Genomic DNA, 20,318 nt, shown 5'->3' on the forward strand with positions numbered 1-20,318 from the left:
ATGTTGCCTGTGAAGTATGCTAACACCCCTGTGATGTGTTTGGCTATCTCCAAAGGTTAACTGCTGAATAAGTCACCAGCCCAATTTGACATGACATCTCCCCCAAGAGGACTTTTTGGAAGGTGTTTGGTAATATAGCACCTTCAGATTCCCTCTGACAGTATTATAATGTTGTGATGTCTAAATTTACTTTTACATTTAAAATTATTGGGTTTTGTTATTTTTATATATCTTTTTTGTTGTTGGTCATATTTAACATTTAAGTCTAGTGTTCATTTTCATTAATGTGTGGTATGACATGTTTGCTGACTCTACAGACAGAAACCAGCGTATGTATTTGGTGAACTTCACAGAAGAGTCCATGACCTGTTAAGAACAATCGCAGCGAAATATCCCTGTGAAGTCAGGCTCTTTTTAATGAAGATGTGAGCTTGTGCCTTTGATCTCATTCCTGGAGAGGTTGGCAGCAAGAAATTAATATACAGGGATTATGTCTCATTCAGGGGAATATGTGTACGTGTGTGAGTGTGTACAGGTATATATATATAAAATAAGGATTTGGAATCACCCCAATGAGAGTAATAATCTCATATATTAATTTTTTATTTTCTTCTCCCCCTGGGCTCCAATCCCACCTTGTTATTTTGAATCCCCCCAGTTGGGGGAGATTAATGCAACCTGACAATCTTGTCACAATCCCTTCTACCACCTCTGCCACACACACAGACACCCACACACACTCGTTATTCTGCTCCCATTCCCCACATACTGAAGATCAGAGAATAGAGTGGATGAATCAGTCAGTAACACGACTCTCTCTGTCAGGATTGAGTGTCAGCTTTGATGAGAAACTAGCAGTGTTGGTTCTTTGTTTAATCACCATCATCATTAGAGTTCTCAGAGGCATTATGTTTTGAACACCCTTACAACGCTCATGGCAAATTCTCAAATTAGTTGTTTAAATGACATAGAGCTGTACCAGAATTTCCTTAATAAGCTACCCTAAATTGAATTTGGTATAGCACTGCTCTATGTGTATATGTGTGAGGACTTTTTGAATCTGTCAGATGTGTAGAAATATCACATGCTTGTCTTTTATCAACCCGTAAGAAACCAAATTCAGCCCCCAGTAGTAAAAGATGATCTTCTGGTTTGGCGGCTGAGACTGGCACTTTTACACAATGCTCTCAAACTTGTTTTTCAGTCCCATCGTTTTTTTTTTCTCCATCTTCCTTTGTGGTTTTTCTGTCGAAGAAATCTCTTTAGTCTTGTCCACTGGGTATATTTCTGTTCTTTTGTGCATGCATGGAAGTTATCATAATACTTGTACCCTCAAAGGCACAAAGTTAATTTTATCCCTAAGAGAATTAACTTTATTTTAAACTTTTAAACTTAAACTGAAGCAGCCAATAATCACATACTTGTAAATAAAATTAAACATGCATCATTTATCTTGTTTAATGTGTTTATTTTGTAATAATTTGCTATATCCCACAAAGTAAACAGATTGAAGGATGATTCTTACAAAACTGTATTTTCTGTAAGTTTTTTTCAAGGTAAATGCAGGTGTCTTTCCAAAAAAATACATGGAGACTCCAGAAGAACACCTAATAACGAAATTATATAAGGACTCCATGTAATTCGTACCTAAACCAACCGCCTTGACCTGACTGCTGTATATGCCTACTACATGAAACATAAACATGACAGATAAAAACATCCGGAATGCATGTGGAAACAACGGAAATATACTGAAATGTGTCTGTGCATTTACAATGTGCGATCATACACGGTTTGTTTGTGCATCAATAATAATAAACTCGTGCTTACTTTTACGACACCTGTACGTCACTGCAGTTTTGTAAATTGATTACAATTCGCATCCATCAAAACTTTGCTAGCGAGAAGCTGGTTTGCTTTATCCAGTTGAGAAAGTAGTTTGTAGTAGTTTGTATATCATCTGGCCAAACAGCGGTGGGAACATTCCGTTCTGTCTGTATTTCACACAGCACGATGAGTGAGGGTCGCACTCTTTAGAAACAATAACAGAATATGACTGAGCTCAAAACTGAAAACGCGAGTCTCTATTCTCTCCGCCATGTCTGATGTTATCAGTCTGGTTTTCTTTACATAGACACTGTTTTTGACTGAATTCTTGTTCGAATGCATTCGTTCACGGGATAAAACTGGGTTACTTTCCCGGAGTTTAGCAGATTTCCATCTACCAGGGTTACAGGTGCTTGCGCCATTGTAGATGCTTAATTTGATAAACTCCCGACTCCCAAGATCATCTAACTGTGTGACATAAATTACATTAATGACGCAATTTCACATGCTTCAGTAATTTATTTTATTTGTGTGAAAATATTTTATTTGTGTGAAAATATTTTAACGCGTTAAGGATTTTTAATTAATTGCATGCGTTAAGACGTTAACGTTGACAGCCTCTATGTATTTGAGGAGAACATAAGAGTGTCTTAGTCTAGCATTTGTTGTCGAGTCATAGCCTTTACTGTCTTAAATAGCCTTGTGAGTAGCACAGTAGCATATTTTATAACATGATCATAAGATGCACTTATTACATTAGATGTGGCTGTTCTAATAATAGACAGAACACAAAATTCTCAGAAATCTGCTGGTCAAAAAACCTTGTATCTCAATTTGAGCTTGATTTTGGTCATTTGTTTAATAATATAATCACAAAAGTAAAAGTTAAAAAAATTAGAGTTTTTCAAGATTCAAGGTTTCCACCTGACAGCGATGATATATACTTGTAGGTATCTGCTGCTTTATGCTGATTCAGTAATTCAAAAAATACTGATATTATAACCAATATACAGTATTTTGCATCCTTAGATATAAACACATTTTGCATTCCAGAGGCTCCAAACAAATATTTTATTTTAGTGGGTGATAATCTTTGGTTGTGCTCTCTGCATCCTGGGACCTTATTGCCAAAATTGTCAAAATCATGTGACTCTGCCCTCAGGTGTCCATCATAGTTGTCGTGGCGACACAGAGCAGTGTTGCCAATTAGGCCGGTGCTCCAAATGGAAGGCTTTTGTCCTGCTGTCACGTCAACTGCCACTGGAGAGACCTCCTGAAGGCCTTCATTTGACTCCCACAGAAACTCCTGTGCTATAACAGAGAGAGCAGCAGGAGATCAGGATAAGATCATTCATTATGTTTATCTTCTGTCCTTTTCCCTCTTTCACTGTACTTCCCTTTAGCCAACAGAAAGGGTCACCTTTCGCAGCAGAAGCAGGTCACCACAAACATCTGAATTCTCTGGGAGTTAGTAGTTGTTCAGGAGCTTTTTGTATTATACACTACCGTTGATAAGTTTGTTGTTTTAGTTGTCAATGTTTTTTAAATATCTCTTATGCTCTTCAAGGCTGCATTCATTAGATAAAAATACAGTAATAACAGTAATATGTATATTGAAAAATATATTTTATTGCATTTTTGATTTTTAAATAAATATCTGTTTGCATTGATAGTGTAGACATCAAAAGAAAAATAGTCTGTTTTATTAGTATTCAGAACCACACTCTAGACATGATGATCTCTTGTAGTTTAATTTTGCTGAATACAAGATAAATACATAGAGCTGTGGTTTAATTTAATGGATTTTCAGCCTCGACCTGTGGGTGCTTAGCTTAAGTAGCCACTCTGTACTTGACCGCTGTGGACCTTGTTTGAACGTGATAGAGAAGCTCTGCATGGCTGACCTGCCACATTAGAGCTCTCTGACCCTGCAGCTGTGAGATTGGATATGGAATAAATCCATCTGCTTTACAAAGAGAGAGTATCAGCACTTTCCATCTGACTGAGATGGATGAAGCAACACTGCTTATCTGATGCTCTGCATTTGCTTTGGCTTGCTAAAGAGAGGCTTTGGTTAGTTTCGGAGAAGAGGATCCGCACATCCTCGCCAGACACAACATGTCCTGGGACGGTCTGAAGGACAGAGTCAGAGGGAACATCCACCCATTTATTCTTCCCTCACTCGCCTTTATCTCCTCTGGCGCAGAGCTTCAGCCCTGGCCCTGCTCACCCACCCCTGGACACTCAGATTAAACCCAAACTAATCCCATCCACTCGCACATGCTCAGAGGCATGAGAGACTGCCCAACAGCTGTCTCAATCTACCCAGCGTCCCCTGATGTGTGTCCCTGCAGGTGCCCCCGCTGATAAAACTGTATGTGGAGAAGTTAGTTTTAACTTCAAAAACATGGTGTTCTCTAAAGACACACCCTTCACCAAACAGAATAAACCTACAGAGGAGGTACAGAGAGAGAAAGACACATGGATACAGTTTCTAGGGAGTGAAAGGACGCTAAGCTCATATTATTGTTCCATAATCCCTTTATGTTCTCGGATTCCTTGGATTCCAAGAGTGAAATCCCTCCTTCACTCTGTCTTACACAATACATTGTTGTCATAACAGACACACTTACAGTGATCTATTACAGCTGAACATTTCTCTGCCCTTGTGCTTTTCACTAAACGGTCATGACCTATATTTTGCACCAGTATGAAATTATTACACTGGTTGCAAGGCAGCATTGTGTTGAATTGTGTCTTTTTGAATTTCAAATTGTTTGCTATAGGGATGCACAATATTTTTGGCTCAAAATTGGAATCGGCCGAAAGAAAATTGTGAAAGAATTATACATATAAGCCTTGCGGTAACTCATTTGTGTGGAAGGAGTGCTAGCGAAAAGATCACATCAGCAGTGTGGTCAATCTTGAAGTAAACTTTTGCATGGTTGGTTATTAGATTCATTGTTTTGGATTGCCGCTATGAAATTGAGCATGAAAGTACAATAGGACGCGTCTGGCGTGTAATACCCGTCAACAGTCGCTCTCTAGCGCATACAGCAGCCTCCCCCAGGTCTTGGTGCCTGCCCGGTAAGAGGTTTTATTTATTGAGATGGCTGCTGTTATTATACTAATCAAATGAAAAGTAAAATACACAAACATTAAGTTACTTCTGTTTATGAATAAGTAAAGCAGTAATTGATGTCAAAATTTGTCTGAATTGTCAGAAGCTATAAACTATATGACAAATGATGAAAGTAGCTTGAATCCAAGGAGTTCTAAAAGAATTTTATCTCAGGCTAAAGGTGGCATCATTTTTACTTAAGTCATGCACCCTGAGCTTTATATGTTGATGGCTCCATCACTGTAGATCGTCTACAAGTTTTAAATCCACAAATTTCGGTTACAACTGCCTCTATCTGGGAAAAAAAAAAAAAAAAGCAGTGATTGACTTTATTATTTTCAAAGTATTCAATGTACTCTTATTAAAGGATTAGTTCACATTCAAATGAAAATTAGCCTAAGCTTTACTCACACTCAAGCCATCCTAGGTGTTTCTGATGAACACAATCGGAGATATATTAATAAATATCCTGACGCTTCTGAACTTTATAATGGCAGTGAGCAATGCCAACGAGTATGAGCTGAAGAAAGTGCTTCCATCCATATCCATCCATCATAAACATAATTCACACGAAGAAAAAAAAAAAAAATCCCTATTTAACAAATTATGAAGTAACATATCTATACCCCCCGGAGCCATGTGAAGTACGTTTATGATGGATGGATGTGGATGGAAGCACTTTCTTCAGCTCATACTCATTGGCATCGCTCACTGCCATTATAAAGTTCGGAAGCGTCAGGATATTTATTAATATATCTCTGATTGTGTTCATCAGAAAGAAGAAAGTCATATACACCTAGGGTGGCTTGAAGGTAAGTAAAGTTTTGGGTAATTTTCATTTGCGAGTGAACTAATCCTAACTAACCTTTTGGTAAAAAGACCTGAGAACTTTGAAACTGCAATGAGAAAATACAGTTTTTGCTCAACAAAAATGGAAAAAAAGAATTCATTTGTAATTTCTGCACAAAAGAGATTTGGTGTTGTTTCCAAAGTTGTTTCCATTTGACAGATGCTTTTGTCTACATTGCACATTCAAGGCACACTGTACACTGTACATACAGGTATGCTGTAGTTTGTAATTTTTCAATGATAAAATATTTTTTTAATCTTCGTTTAGTACTGTATCCTATCCTAAAATATTCTGTATCAGTTTAATATGCAGAGACACTTACAGTATGTATATAGGACAGATTTTTTTGCAAAACTGATGTGAATAATTTTCACAGAATAAATATTTAAATGGTTGTAGTTCTTTAGATTTATTTTCATGGTTTAAAACGATGTTATAACCACCTTTACACTGCAAAGATGGTGCCACATTATTTGTAGATCTCGACAGAAAACAAGATACACACTAAGGCTCACCTGAAGCTTTAACTTCTGCAAGCATTGTACTTCTTCTGGAAATGCAAATATAGTTTGAAGTTCTACCATGTTCTGTATTTTCAGAACAGGACAAGCTGTCTGGAGATCTGAGTGTTAAACTCAGTGGGTTTGGGCACATATCGCCTTGGACCAGTCAGCTTAAACAGCTCCAACAAAATATAAACAAGCATCACATGTGGTTTTCACTGTGGCGTCTGGCGCTGAGAGCGAGAGATGGTAGGGCATGCTTGGCAGAACACACCTCTCATTTCCTTTGTTAGCTTACGAAACAAACCATAGGTCTTTTGTCTGTGTTTTTGGACTGTAATTATTTGATATGACTCAAACAGCATAAAAAGTCTCAGTATTCTCATTAACATCATAAAAAACTGTTTTAAAGCTGCGTGTGAGGCGGCAACAGGCTCAGCTAGCGTAAACAGTGCACTGTTTTATATATTATGCTTTCAGTGCATGTTTTTCTCCCCTTAAAGCAGGATGCATTACAGCATGTTACGTCTGTAATCACAGTTATTATTGCTGTTAAACCTTTTTAGCAAGGCCTATACCGAAACATCACCATTCACATTGTGGTAATGGAAATGCAGGTACGAGACAGGCAGGCATTCACAAGTGTCTGCGGTCTAAGTAAATAGCCTTTTGCTTTGCTTGGTGGATTTGTAGACACTGCACGGGGAGCCGAGCCAAGACCACGAGAGCCCTTCATCTGATAAGAGCCGTGTAATGATTTTCAAATGGGAATTTACCCAACACATTATTTAAGGGGCCACTTTCGTCTGGTTATACACCCATAGTATTCCACATACACGATATGTGTGAAAAAAGATATGATTTCTACAAACCCGATTCCAAAAAAGTTGGAACACTGTACAAATTGTGGATAAAAACAGAATGCAATGATGTGGAAGTTTCAAATTTCAATATATTATTCAGAATACAACATAGATGACATATCAAATGTTTAAACTGAGAAAATGTATAATTTTAAGGGAAAAATAAGTTGATCTTAAATTTCATGGCATCAACACATCTCAAAAAAGTTGGGACAAGGCCATGTTTACCACTGTGGCATCCCCTCTTCTTTTTATAACAGTCTGCAAATGTCTGGGGACTGAGGAGACAAGTTGCTCAAGTTTAGGAATAGGAATGTTGTCCCATTCTTGTCTAATACAGGCTTCTAGTTGCTCAACTGTCTTAGGTCTTCTTTGTCGCATCTTCCTCTTTATTATGCGGCAAATGTTTTCTATGGGTGAAAGATCTGGACTGCAGGCTGGCCATGTCAGTACCCAGATCCTTCTTCTACGCAGCCATGATGTTGTAATTGATGCAGTATGTGGTTTGGCATTGTCATGTTGGAAAATGCAAGGTCTTCCCTGAAAGAGATGACGTCTGGGTGGGAGCATATGTTGTTCTAGAACTTGGATATACCTTTCAGCATTGATGGTGCCTTTCCAGATGTGTAAGCTGCCCATGCCACATGCACTCATGCAACCCCATACCATCAGAGATGCAGGCTTCTAAACTGAGCGCTGATAACAACTTGGGTTGTCCTTGTCCTCTTTAGTCCGGGTGACATGGCGTCCCAGTTTTCCAAAAAGAACTTCAAATTTTTATTCGTCTGACCACAGAACAGTTTTCCACTTTGCCACAGTCCATTTTAAATGAGCCTTGGCCCAGAGAAAACGCCTGTGCTTCTGGATCATGTATAGATATGGCTTCTTTTTTGACCTATAGAGATTTAGCCGGCAGTGGCGAATGGCATGGTGGATTGTGTTCACCGACAATGTTTTCTGGAAGTATTCCTGAGCCCATGTTGTGATTTCCATTACAGTAGCATTCCTGTATGTGATGATATTATGATCTCAGAAAGCACCAGATTTTTGCATTTAAATTTAAAATGTACAAAATTTTCCTAGAGTAACCAATGTCCACCCACCACAGTCTCACAAAATCCTGTGGGAAACACTGGTATTTTTTAAATACCTGTTTAATGGCATCTTTTTATGAATGAAGACCAGTATCACCGATACCAATACTGGTGGTATTTAGCTATTAATTAGAGTTCACCATTACAGTATAAAGGAAAGCTATCAATTTTAACATGTAATACACTTTAAGAAATATAACAACTTTTAATTAAGGTGAACTTAAAATAATCTTCACATAAACCCATTATGATTAATGTCACATTTACCTGTCCCTTTTATATATCAGGGCTCAACACTAAGATTTTTTTTCCCTATTGTCCCAGTCAGACCAGTTCAGATTTTTACTTGCCCTGCCAAAAGCACTAAAAACAGTGGTTTTCAAGTAGGTCTAACAGGTATACAAAATTGAATAACGTTACCAAACACTTCTTCACTGCATAAATTATAAATTAAATGTAGATTAATCTATATTAAATCTAGAAAAAAATAATTCAGTCAAGACCAGAAAGTGAATCTTTTGTTCTTTGATTAACATTAATGACAGACAGCAGCAGGTTTGTTAGGCTGCTGTCACTTTAAGACCCGCCACAAATGTTGTGGATCTGACACGCATCCCATTTTATCGCAAATTTTTTCATTCATTTAAGACTTTATTTAACTCAATTAATACTGTGCTTATGAGGATACTCAACAAAATGGGCATTTGGCATAATTTTGTGTGTTTTTGTCCATTCAAACATGAAAGAGAATGGTACTGGTGCGCTGTCTGAAGTGACTTTCTGTGCGCATGAGCATGAGTGTGTGTCTTGTCACGCTTGAATGGTCTAAAAGCATTTGCATGAATAAGAGCGTGATCATATAATGTAACACAACCCAAAAAATTATGGAAAAAAAAGGATGCTGCGTTAATTGCGTTAAAATTTAACACATTAAACTGAAAAAAAGCAAAATGAATGAGCTAATTTTGACAGCCCTATTTGTAACTAATCGAGGGAAGCAGATATGTTGTTATCGCGATTAAAATAGGATTAATTGTGCAGCCTTACTCTGAATGCAAATGTCAATGCAAACAAAATTTGTTATTTCCTGTTGTTCAAGGTCATCTAAATAAGCATAATCTCTGATACTAGAATTTCTCAGTGCCAGATTTCATAATGGACAGAAATGTCCACTTCTGGCAGACATGGTTATCGTGGCATGAAAAGAAATTCTCTACCCACTGGTGTGGCAGCTTGCTTAGTTTATATGATATTAGATACTTTAGTTGGTGCATTTGTTGACACATAAGATCATAAGATCACATAAAATCATCATATTTTGTGTGGAATTGACCACTAATATCCATTTTCCTTTATCACAAGTCTTTCACATTCTCTCCTATCTTTAGACAGAAGCATATGTCATCCTTTTATGCTCAGAAGCAGGACTGGGTCTTTGGGGCAGTGCCATAGACATTTGGGTCATGGCCCAAGTCCCCCTCCCTTGTGCTGTAGGGTTGACTCTGGAAAATCCCTGCTAAACAAGCAGCAGCTGGAGTCCACTGAGAGGATTCGGCTCCGACTCAAGCTCTATTGCCAACATGTTCGTCATGTCACCACGTCAGCTGATATCCTATACTGCAGCACATGGACGTGGACTGATGTGAAACAGAAGGGTGTGTTGGTGATTTGTGTTTGTTTGTCCTTTGTTTGGGGGTGTTTGTTTGTTGGTTTTGTTTGCTAGTGTAGTTTGCTAAGAAGTCAGAAACAGACTTAACCAACAACATAACAAAGATAAAATCCATTTATACAAACATTTAAATAAATTAAATTAATGAAAGATGTTTAAAACCTGTCAGTGTAAGGCATTTAGTAAATATTTAAATTCATTAAAGTATGAGTTGTTGTCTAGCAGTTTATTATTTCTTTATTATATTATATTATAATATAATATAATTCTAAGCATTTATAAACATTTACTTATGTCATTAGATCAAATGTTTTTTTTTAAATCATAAATTTAGTCATGTATCCCAATTTTTAACTCGTTTATTGTATTTTTTCAATACTTTTTTGCGTTCAATACTTACAATTTATTTGTTTGTTTGATTGTTTGTGCATTTATACTGCTACTTCATTCATGTTGAAGTTAGATACCGTGATGCATTGTGATGTATTGATCTCGCAATCGTATCTTGTGATTTGCGATACCCTAGCTTAACAGCATGTGTGTCCAAGTTGTTTGAGTTTGTGCTGGTTGATGTCCTGTGCTGCTGGGCTCTCAGGTCCATTTTAGATGAGTGCCAGGACTCAGTCTTACTCACTACCATCTGTTCACACATCTCCTACCACTCTCAGTTCCCTGCTGAAACTCAGACACTTGCTTAAACTCTCATTTAGAGCACATTAGTGTAGAATATCACATTTGAACATTTGTTTATATGGCTGTTTTCCCTCATCAGGTTAATTTAGAATCACTTATGCATAGGTTGATTCAGAGCAGCACTGACGCTATGACAGTATGTCACTGTTATAATCTTTTCTGTTTGTGATGCGTGCAGCCATGGAGTTGTGATCTTTATCTTCTCTCCACTCCTCTTTCTGTCTTCTACTACCTTTCATATCTTTTACTAATTCTTGCATTGTATTCTATTCTTCTTTTTTTTTTCCTGCTACTTTTCGTCTCGTCTCATCCCATTTTGCCTCTTCTTGTCTATTCTTTTGTCTTCTCCTCTTGTCTCCGACTACATAACTTCTAGTTTTATCTCATCTTATCTCGCCTTTCTTTTCTTTTGTTTTCTCTCCTCTTAAGAGTCATGCTGTGTCTGTGGCCACATATGTTGGTGGATTTGCCATGTTTGTAAACCCTGCACACGTTACAGCTGATGTAGATGCAATCCTAGTGTATCTTCACCTCAAATAAGCGACTATATATCATTAGCGAACAATCTGCTATTCTCTCTTTGTGTCGCTGCTATTGTGAGGTGATGGGCAGTATTGTGCCATTTTTGTGAGGTGATGGGTGTTGCGCCTGGACTCTGATCTGATGCTCGTCATACACACCGAAGCACTGAGATGAGGGAAAAATCAATATTATGAGACAACAGAGCGAGAGCTGTTGACCTGACCTGAGGGAGAGATGAAGAATAAGAGACCGCAATGAAAGTGACTGAGTACAAGAATGAAGCACCACACTAGAAAACCATACAGAGAAGAAAAAGCCACAGCTTTGATGGATGAGTCACACATCGTCCCTGCAGGTGTTGTTGTGTTGAAGCTCCATGAATATTTAGACACATTAGCAGATGAACACAAGAGCAATACGCCTAACAGCCTAACACATAGACTAATTTAGCTGTATTGATCCCTCAATCATCTGTCCTCCTGCCTGGACTGATTCTGCTTGATGCAAGCCAGAAAATCGGTGGTAGAATATCAGATGCAATGCATTATGGTCTGTCATGCCATTAATCCAAAGTATCAGCAGTAATAAACATCCCTTGTTTATTTGTGCAGATATACACAGGTCCAGATGCATTTTCTGCTCTTATTTAAGAGGGAAATTCTGTGAATTGGATGTAAAAAAATATGATATCAGTACTATGCATTTTGTTAATAACTGTAAACATGATTAGAATAGCAGTAATTTTTAAATAAACAAACGTTCATAACAGCCATTTCAATTGTGCAGAAATGTGCTGAGTTGTTTGGAGTTTTGCAGCCACAGATTCTGTGTAGGTCTGTGTTTAAGGAAGTTTAGCTTGCACATTTTGGCTGCTACTACAGACTGTCTGTTTGTCCATTAAGAGCGTGTGTGTGTGTGTGTGTGTACAGTACACACATAGGTGTGTATATATAGTTTTCATGCTGTCTTTTTTTCAAATATTGCTCATTACCTGTAATGAGAACCTGAAAGCTCCACACACATCTGCATTCAGTGTTTCGCTCTGACTAAGGAACAGCTAGTGTCACCATGGCAGCAGGCAAGGCAAGCGGAAAACACGCCCATGAGCATGTAATGAGGCGACACAGCACCATCCTCACTTTTGCATATGCACATGTGCTTTCCTGTTTATTTGTGTGTGTGTGTGTGTGTGTATGTTGCTTCTGCATTACATTTTCGAGACCCCTGAGCGCACCATCTGGAAGCCTCTAGAAGGGCCACCAATAAGCCTACTCATATGTGACTCACGACTGGCATTAAATCATTGTAAATACCTCATGCGTTTAACCCTGTTACCCGGCACTAATGCAGCTGGAGAGAGGAGGGGCCTTCACAGATCTGTGAAAAGCGCTTCATGTCTATGATATCATTAGTGTGTTTCATGCCACATGTCATTTAATGTCATCATAGTGGGTTAGCGTGATCTGTGCACACAAGCTGCGCCACCAAAGCCTATCATAAAACAAGGCAAAAAAAAGACACTTTGTTCCATTACAAATGTTTATTACTGGAATCACTTTTTTTTTTTTTACAACCCTTAAGCCCAAAGTATACTTTGCCCATCCCTGTTCCAAGCAATGTCCATGTGACATAATTTTGCAGCCCAATTTTTGTGTCCACGTGGATGGTGCACGTACAACAGTGCATGTGTGAGTGATTTGAGCACTTGAAAACAAAGTCCGCTAGATTTGGTGCACATTTCAACGAATGCTTCTTTCCACGCTCATGGCCAAAGGAGTATACTTTGAAAGGCTCGCACACTCAACTGTGTACAAAATGGAGTCAAATGCAGAAAATGAAGTGTAGCCTGGCCTTTAAAGGGTTAGTTCACCCAAAAATGAAAATTCTGTCATTAATTACTCGCCCTCATGTCGTTCCACACCCATAAGACTTTCGTTCATCTTCAGAACACAAATTAAGATACTTTTTGATAAAATCTGATGGCTCAGTAAGGCCTGAATCGCCAGCAAAAGTTGGGCTTTTGACTTGACCACCTAGATCATTCTAGCAAAAAGATAACTTAATTAAAAACACCTGGCAACCACCGTGTTTTGCACCTTTCAGAAAATGTTAAAATCTAGTTATGATTTTTTTGTAATTTGTATTAGCTAAGTGAAATTTCTTTGGCTAACCCAAACCTTCTCTTGTTCCACAGGTGATCTCTGCACTGTCCAGAATCTCCCACAACAGCATTGCACAGATCAAAGGCATCAGGTAATTCACTTCCTCCACACGCTGATTGTGTTTCCTTTCAGTAATGGTGTGTCTCGAGACTTGAGGCATCTTTCACAGCGCTCTCTTGGGTTGCACCTTTTATGTGGCTCCATTCATTGGGCCTGGAAGGTAGAAGCAGTTGGCACAGACCACCGCATATGTGCGAAACCTATGGGCCAAAACCTATGAAGTGTGTGGTTGTCACTCCCCTCAGGTGTTTTAGCGGGGTGGAACCTGCCTCCCTGCTTTATAGGCGACTGGGATCACTTCCTGTCTCATTATTTGCCCAGTCTGTTCCCCCTTCTTCGCAAATAAAGCCTTTTATCCGACAGGGTAATGAGCTGATGGAGCGAGCCATTAGGCGTTTTGCCAGAGCGGGGCGGAGGCAAGACAGGTCTGCCATTAGCCAGCGCAGCGTAACCGACTGAGGGGTCCCTAAATCTCTTCCTGTCTTCACCAGACATGCTGCCGCACAGGGATGGCCAAAATACTGCCCTTTGATTTGTGAAAAGTCAGGACTCAGTCTTTAGCAATGGAAAAATATAATGATTCTCCATTGTAAAAGTTGTCTGAAGTAATTAGAGGAAAGATCTGAAGATTGATAGTGTCGGCAGATGACTACTGTGACTAATGCAAGTCAAATTTGCACCCTGAGCAAGTCTTTTATACTCAACGTTTTAAGTGCACTGGATTTTGGGAGTTATAGTCCCATAATTTCCTGGCTGTATACAGCAAGCAATGAAAGGCAGCTTTGTTTTCAAATACACCACGATATGTGTCACAGCTTTGAGGGTGGAAACAGCATGTGCTTTAGTTGTTAGGCCGACTTAACCCACATTTCTTTAAAAAGATCTTAATTTTAGTCTATTGTGTGTCATGTGTTTTACAGATTTGTGCAAATAAAATTGAATAAAATTTGATGTCTGTTTTATTTCCCCTTCAAGCATCTCAAAAAGCAAGAAATGTTTTAGTCTTGTTTGGAAACATTCCTTGCACACCCTTTTGGATTTGGTTTAAAGCTGCATGCAGATGTTTTTCCCGACAGGGCTTGAAATTCAGCCACATTCTGGCATGCAAAATAGTAATCAATATTCACAAAAGAGTTACTCTGGATTTTGGAGTTGCTCTTAGCACAGTTTGATTGCATTGTTTTATTGAACAAAGACCCCAAGGAGAGACACCTCCATAGTATCTTTTTGCTCTTTGACTTCTCAGCTAGTTTGTTTAATGGTTATTCTGAATGCCTGTTAATTAATTAGCCATCACAAGATACAAAGTGTCACTTCATGAAAGGACACTGTGACATTACACACACAAAAAAATCTTGTTTATATGGCTGTTTTTTCAGCTGTGACCATGTGCTCTTCCTTTGAGCTTTCCTGCCTACATGAGTTCCAACTGGCGATCAAAACAGAAATGCACTAATCTGTATTTATTGTTCAAGAGTACTTTTTGCTATTACACATATAGACTGTTTCAAGTCGCTCACACCTTTAGAAGTAAACCACCACTTTTACATACAGTATGGATACCTTATTATTGCTTCAATAATAAGGTATTTTACTGAGTAGCAGGAACAAGGAAGGGCATAGTGTAAGCCATTAGTACAGATCTCTGGTTTCCCCCTTCCTAGCATTGCGTGTATCTGAACCGTTGATCTCTCCAATTCTACTCAGATTGTATTTATCACTAAATGGTTTGTTATGTGCTGATAGTTATGTTTCTTACGGTATATGAGATTAAATCACCCTCCTTTTACTGTATTTGTGTGATGCACTGTTCAGTACCAGGAACTCAGTAGCTCTTATCCAAAACCGAGTGAGCTGGCATACTGTCTATTGACTACGTAGTACCTAGCCTTCTCTAACTGACATGAAACTTCATAAGTAACTGATTTGGAACATTCTACATAGACCGGTACTCTGCATCATGCAAATAGCACACAAGAGAGTTGAGTCAGTAAATGCACTCTCAAAAAAAAAAAAAAAAAAAAAAAGTACAGCTTGTCACACAGGCAGTACCTTTAAAGTGTAATCTTTGTACCCTATTTGCCCATAAAAGTTCATTGTGGTACCTTAGGTTACATATTACTACTCTAGGGTACTAAAATGGACCTTTTAGGGGTAGATAAGGTAAAAGTTGTACTTTTTAGGGTACTGCCCAGATACTAGCTGTTTCCCTAAAGGTAAAATTTTTGCTCTCATTATGTACTGGTACTGTGCTAATTTATTTGTATCTGGTTTACAACGAGCAGAAATCTGTAAGAAATTATAGATAAAATAACTGCTGAAAGTGAGCTATGATGTCAGATCACTCTTTCAACAGGAAAAAATATCCCACCTTTAATAGTCAATCATATTTACGATACAAACCTTGTAAGTGAACTAAAATAAAATAAATAATCGTTCATTAATCGTAATCGAGGTTTTGTTTTAGACATGCACAGTTCACCTCCATTTACACATGCAAGCTGATTGCAATGCATTATGGATGCACACACACATTACATGCAAGATGGTGTTGTCATGTCTTCTATAGAGACAAGCATAACAAAAGAATGACAGAAAGCATAATGTGCAGTACATGAATGGTTTTGCTCCTGGCGTCTGACAGAAGACTGAGATTGCGGAGCAGATTGAAGCTGTTTGTAAGAATCAGATAATCCTCTGCATCCACTCAGCTTTCTGCTTTATTGATTCCTGTGGTGATGGACACTGCTCTTCAATGCAATGTTAAAATGCTGTATCTCACTCAGTCTTTATCAAGTCTTGAGAGAAAACCAGAGTCTGCTGGTGGAGTTATCAGATTGATGCTCTCCTCTGATCATCCTTCCAGTGATATTCCAGTATGAGCCGGACAGGATCAGGTGCTCTGGGTTGCTTTGGATACTGAAGGATTACTGGGCTACTGCTTTTTATAGAAGATCAATATTGTCATACCTTTTGCTTGCAGTTTTACTCTGATGATGAGACGTTACTGTTGAGATGTCAGGAGGGATTTAGTCTTTATTTTTTATGAAATTAATATTTATTGTGATTTTCTAAATACATATTTCTAGTTTTATTTTACAACAGGGCACATTATTTAAAAAAAGTTTGTCAAAATGTAACTTGCTCTGCATTTATATGTTGTAATACAAAAAGACTGAAAGTGTAATTATTACGTTTATACAATGGTTTAAAAAACAAGGCGTTAATATTTAGTAACTTGCATTTTAGACACAATATGTCCATTTACTTTCTGTATTTGGGTGCTTTTTTATTCTTAAATGAATTGGAGTTTTTGAACAAATCAGTTGAGTTGATGAAATGAAAGACAGTCACTTGTGTCCTTACTGAATGAATCACTTGGTTTTGAATTAATCATTTTAATGATTCAGTGACTCTTTCTTAAAGGCAGTCATTTATCACCACCTACTGGAGTGACAGTGTAACCTTCAGAAAGAATTACTGAAAAATCAAATGAGTTATATTTTTGTATTTTTTTAGTGACAAAACTTGTGCATTTGTATTGCTAAAGCTTTTACAGCATAGGTTCATACAATAAAAACTATGCAAAATAAGGAAATTTACATTAGTACAAAAATAAATAAATATTTATTTCAAATACAAATGCAACATTAAAGAATCACATCAAATAAAATTTTAGAACAAATTATAATTTAATTATACATTTAATATAAATGTATAATTTACTACAATAAAACAAGTGTATCATAACAATATGTTGTCATATCATATGAATAGTAGAGATACTTACCAGAAATCAAAAAAGCTTCCTACATGTTCAGAATGCTGCTGCTTCTGTTAAAAAAAAAGAAAGAAAGAAAAAAAAAAGTGATGTATAGTTGTATAGAAACTTTCAGCATGAATGAAGAGCTTTAGCTGGTTTTGTAATCATACTGCTGTTAGCCCCCGCTATGGCTAATAGAAATTGAATCAGTTTCACTTTTTTCCCCTTCACATCATGGAGCAAACTACTGAATGCTTCAGATGTTTCAATATTCTTCAAGCTCTTCTAAGCTGTCACTCTCAGAATAGAGAGCAAATATCTGTTTCTGTGAGATAAAAAAAAAAAACAGGGATACTGTTTGCTTGGACATAAATGAAATTGAAAAGAGTTTGATGTGTCTGCCAAATCCAATTAAAGCTAGTATTGGCCTGATGTGTTTTAGCCTATAATCACTGAGGGATGGGAGCAGCTTTCATATTATTCTGATTTCAAATAATCAGGTTGTCAGATGCTCCTGAATTTTTGTGTGGGTAATTTTTTTTTTTGTGTGTGTGGGTAAATATAGATGTTTATTCATATGTGTTGCTCATGTCTATGTGCCTGTGCATTAGTGTGTTAACAATGCCTGATCGTTTATTAAAGGGCATATTGCAGGTTAGCGCTTCAGTGATTCAATGTATAGAAAAATAATGTATGAAATAGATTTTCTTGAAAAAACACATATAAATACGCTACATAGGCTTCTGGAGTCGTTTTTTGTGAGAGAATTTTACCTCCGCATCTGAAAAATGCCAAATCGGAAGTGACGTAACTCAAGGGAGTGCGATCAATATAAACAATAGGAAAACAATGGATCGCAATGACAGTTCGGACGCTGAAGAAATTGTAAATGTTAATTCATACTCGTATAACTAACCACAGCCATACAATTAGCCTGCTATGTGGTCAAGAGAGCAGCGACAGGACAGGATTAGACAGAACAATGGTCAAAAGAGAGAAATTGAGCTGATGTGTGAGGAGAAGCAGTGGAGAACAGGGCAGCGACCGATGTTAGCTTATCTAACAATATGTGCTCAGATCACAATATTGTACAGATTATTATCATGAATCAGGCAATAGCAAAGCTATTGGTCATCAAGGAGTAACGTTATTGATTACTAATAACAGAATCTAATAAACCTTGATCAGGCGTATGTCACACGCATTAATATCCGTCCACACTAACGTTACGTGATATAGCGGTTTCTCATCACGACTGATTTGGTAGTTGGCAAATGAAATAATAAAAAATAATAGTAATAAAAAAAAGACTTACGGTGCACAATTCACGTGTTCATCGAGCTGCATCTCTGACGGATCCTTGATCATGTCTCCCGCCGGCGGCCGAACATAGTAGTGTTACTGTATGTGTTTCATGTAATGTTATCCTTTATTCATTAATTCTGTGTTATGAGTTTATTCCGTGCCCATTCACTGATAGTGTGAGGATGTATGTGACGCCATGATTATGTACTTGTGTGAACTTGAATGTATATATACGTTTACAGTATATACATGGCATGAATGAAATTGGAGTATTTACATTACCAGCACATCATTCAAAGCTGTTTTGTGTAAGTGTGAGACTGTATGCATGTGTACATAATTTGTATTCATCAGTGTTGAAATTGATTCAAGTAAAAACGGTGAAGCATCGCGTGTGTAATTTTATTCATTTAATATCATTATTTACAGTAGTATTACAATGTTGAACTCCATCATATCACCAGGATGATAATCCTCCGGTCTATAATGAACGTGTTTCTCAAAGCAGATGCAGAAGTGAAGTCCCTTCTCTTCACCTGCACAAAACACACCCCGGCACGGAAGATAGCACCGTCCTTTTTCTTGTTAGTAAACCTCTGGACTCGATGTCCTGACAGGCTGGAGTTTGTGCAACCTCCATAAACACAATAATTTACCATTATGATGATAAATAGAATACAAAAACTACATAAAACACACTGATTCACGACCGCTGTCACTGAATACCAACCTACTCTGCACTGAGTCAACACTGAGCTCGGCAATCGACTCCCTTTAGTGACGTAAAATGACGCGATGCTGAAAAAAAAAGCGTTTTTATAGAGACCGTCACTTTATCTACTAAATTCATGCCCTTATGTCCTGCAAAACATTTTTAAACCCTGCAGTACCTTTTTATATGGTATTTTTGTACAAGGTTATATATTCATCTCAAAAAAAATGTTTAACCTGCAATATGCACTTTAAGCAGTAAATGATTTTAGCCAAAACAAAGACTCTTAATTGTTCCTATGTGCAATTGTGCATGTTTGATGTTGACAAATTAAAGGTAGGGTTGGCAATTTTCAGAGAGGCTAGCAATAGTGTGCTAGCTTTGACAGTACAAGATCCCACCCTCCCTTTGAGCTCTCTATGCCATGCCTCCTTCAAAACACATACGCGTACGTTAAAAGATTAGTTCACGTCAGAATTAAAATTTCCTGATCATTTACTCACCCCTGTGTTATCCAAGATGTTCATGTCTTTCTTTTTTCAGTTGAAAGGAAATTAAGGTTTTTGAGGGAAACATTCTAGGATTTTTCTCCATATAGTGGGCTTAAACAGGGACCAATTGTTTGAAGGTCCAAATTGCAGTTTCAATGCAGCTTCAAATAGCTCTACACGATCCCAGCCAGTATTCCGTAAAGTCATGGACGTGCATCGCAGAGCTAGAGCGTTATGAGCATTTGTGGTTAAAAAGTATATACATTTTTATTTATTTTTTTAGAAAATTACTGTTTTTTTTACTAGATAAGACCCTTGTTCCTCTGCTGGGATCGTGTAGAGCCCTTTGAAGCTGCATTGAAACTGCAATTTGGACCTTCAGACCATTGGCAACCATTGAAATCCACTGTATGGAGAAAAATCCTTGAATGTTTTCCTCAAAAACCTTAATTTCTTTTTGACTGAAGACATGAACATCTTGGATAACATGGGGGTGAGTAAATAATCAGAATTTTAATTCTGAAGTGAACTTTGTGATTGGTCACAACTACAGCATTTAACTGTTAAAACCTGACTCTAGAACAGCAGAACTAGAAAGGTGTATTATAGACAAATGTGAAATTATCCATAAGTAACATTTTTTTCACACATTACATTTTTTTCCCCAGCTAAATAGCTGCAGA

At 37.6% G+C, this 20,318-nt stretch overlaps 1 protein-coding gene across 9 annotated transcripts in view; it reads left to right on the forward strand.

Annotated features, from left to right (window-relative positions):
• Positions 1-20,318, forward strand: part of vav2 (vav 2 guanine nucleotide exchange factor) — a 214,875-nt gene that overhangs the window by 126,173 nt on the left and 68,384 nt on the right. For all 9 annotated transcript variants that reach the window (XM_048166908.1, XM_048166907.1, XM_048166905.1 and 6 more), the window contains exon 3: positions 13,337-13,395. In XM_048166908.1, the coding sequence (XP_048022865.1) occupies positions 13,337-13,395 (59 nt within the window). The remainder of the gene's footprint in view (positions 1-13,336; positions 13,396-20,318) is intronic.

This window comes from Megalobrama amblycephala, linkage group LG18 (assembly GCF_018812025.1).
Source record: "Megalobrama amblycephala isolate DHTTF-2021 linkage group LG18, ASM1881202v1, whole genome shotgun sequence".
NCBI classification, from domain to species: Eukaryota; Metazoa; Chordata; class Actinopteri; order Cypriniformes; family Xenocyprididae; genus Megalobrama; species Megalobrama amblycephala.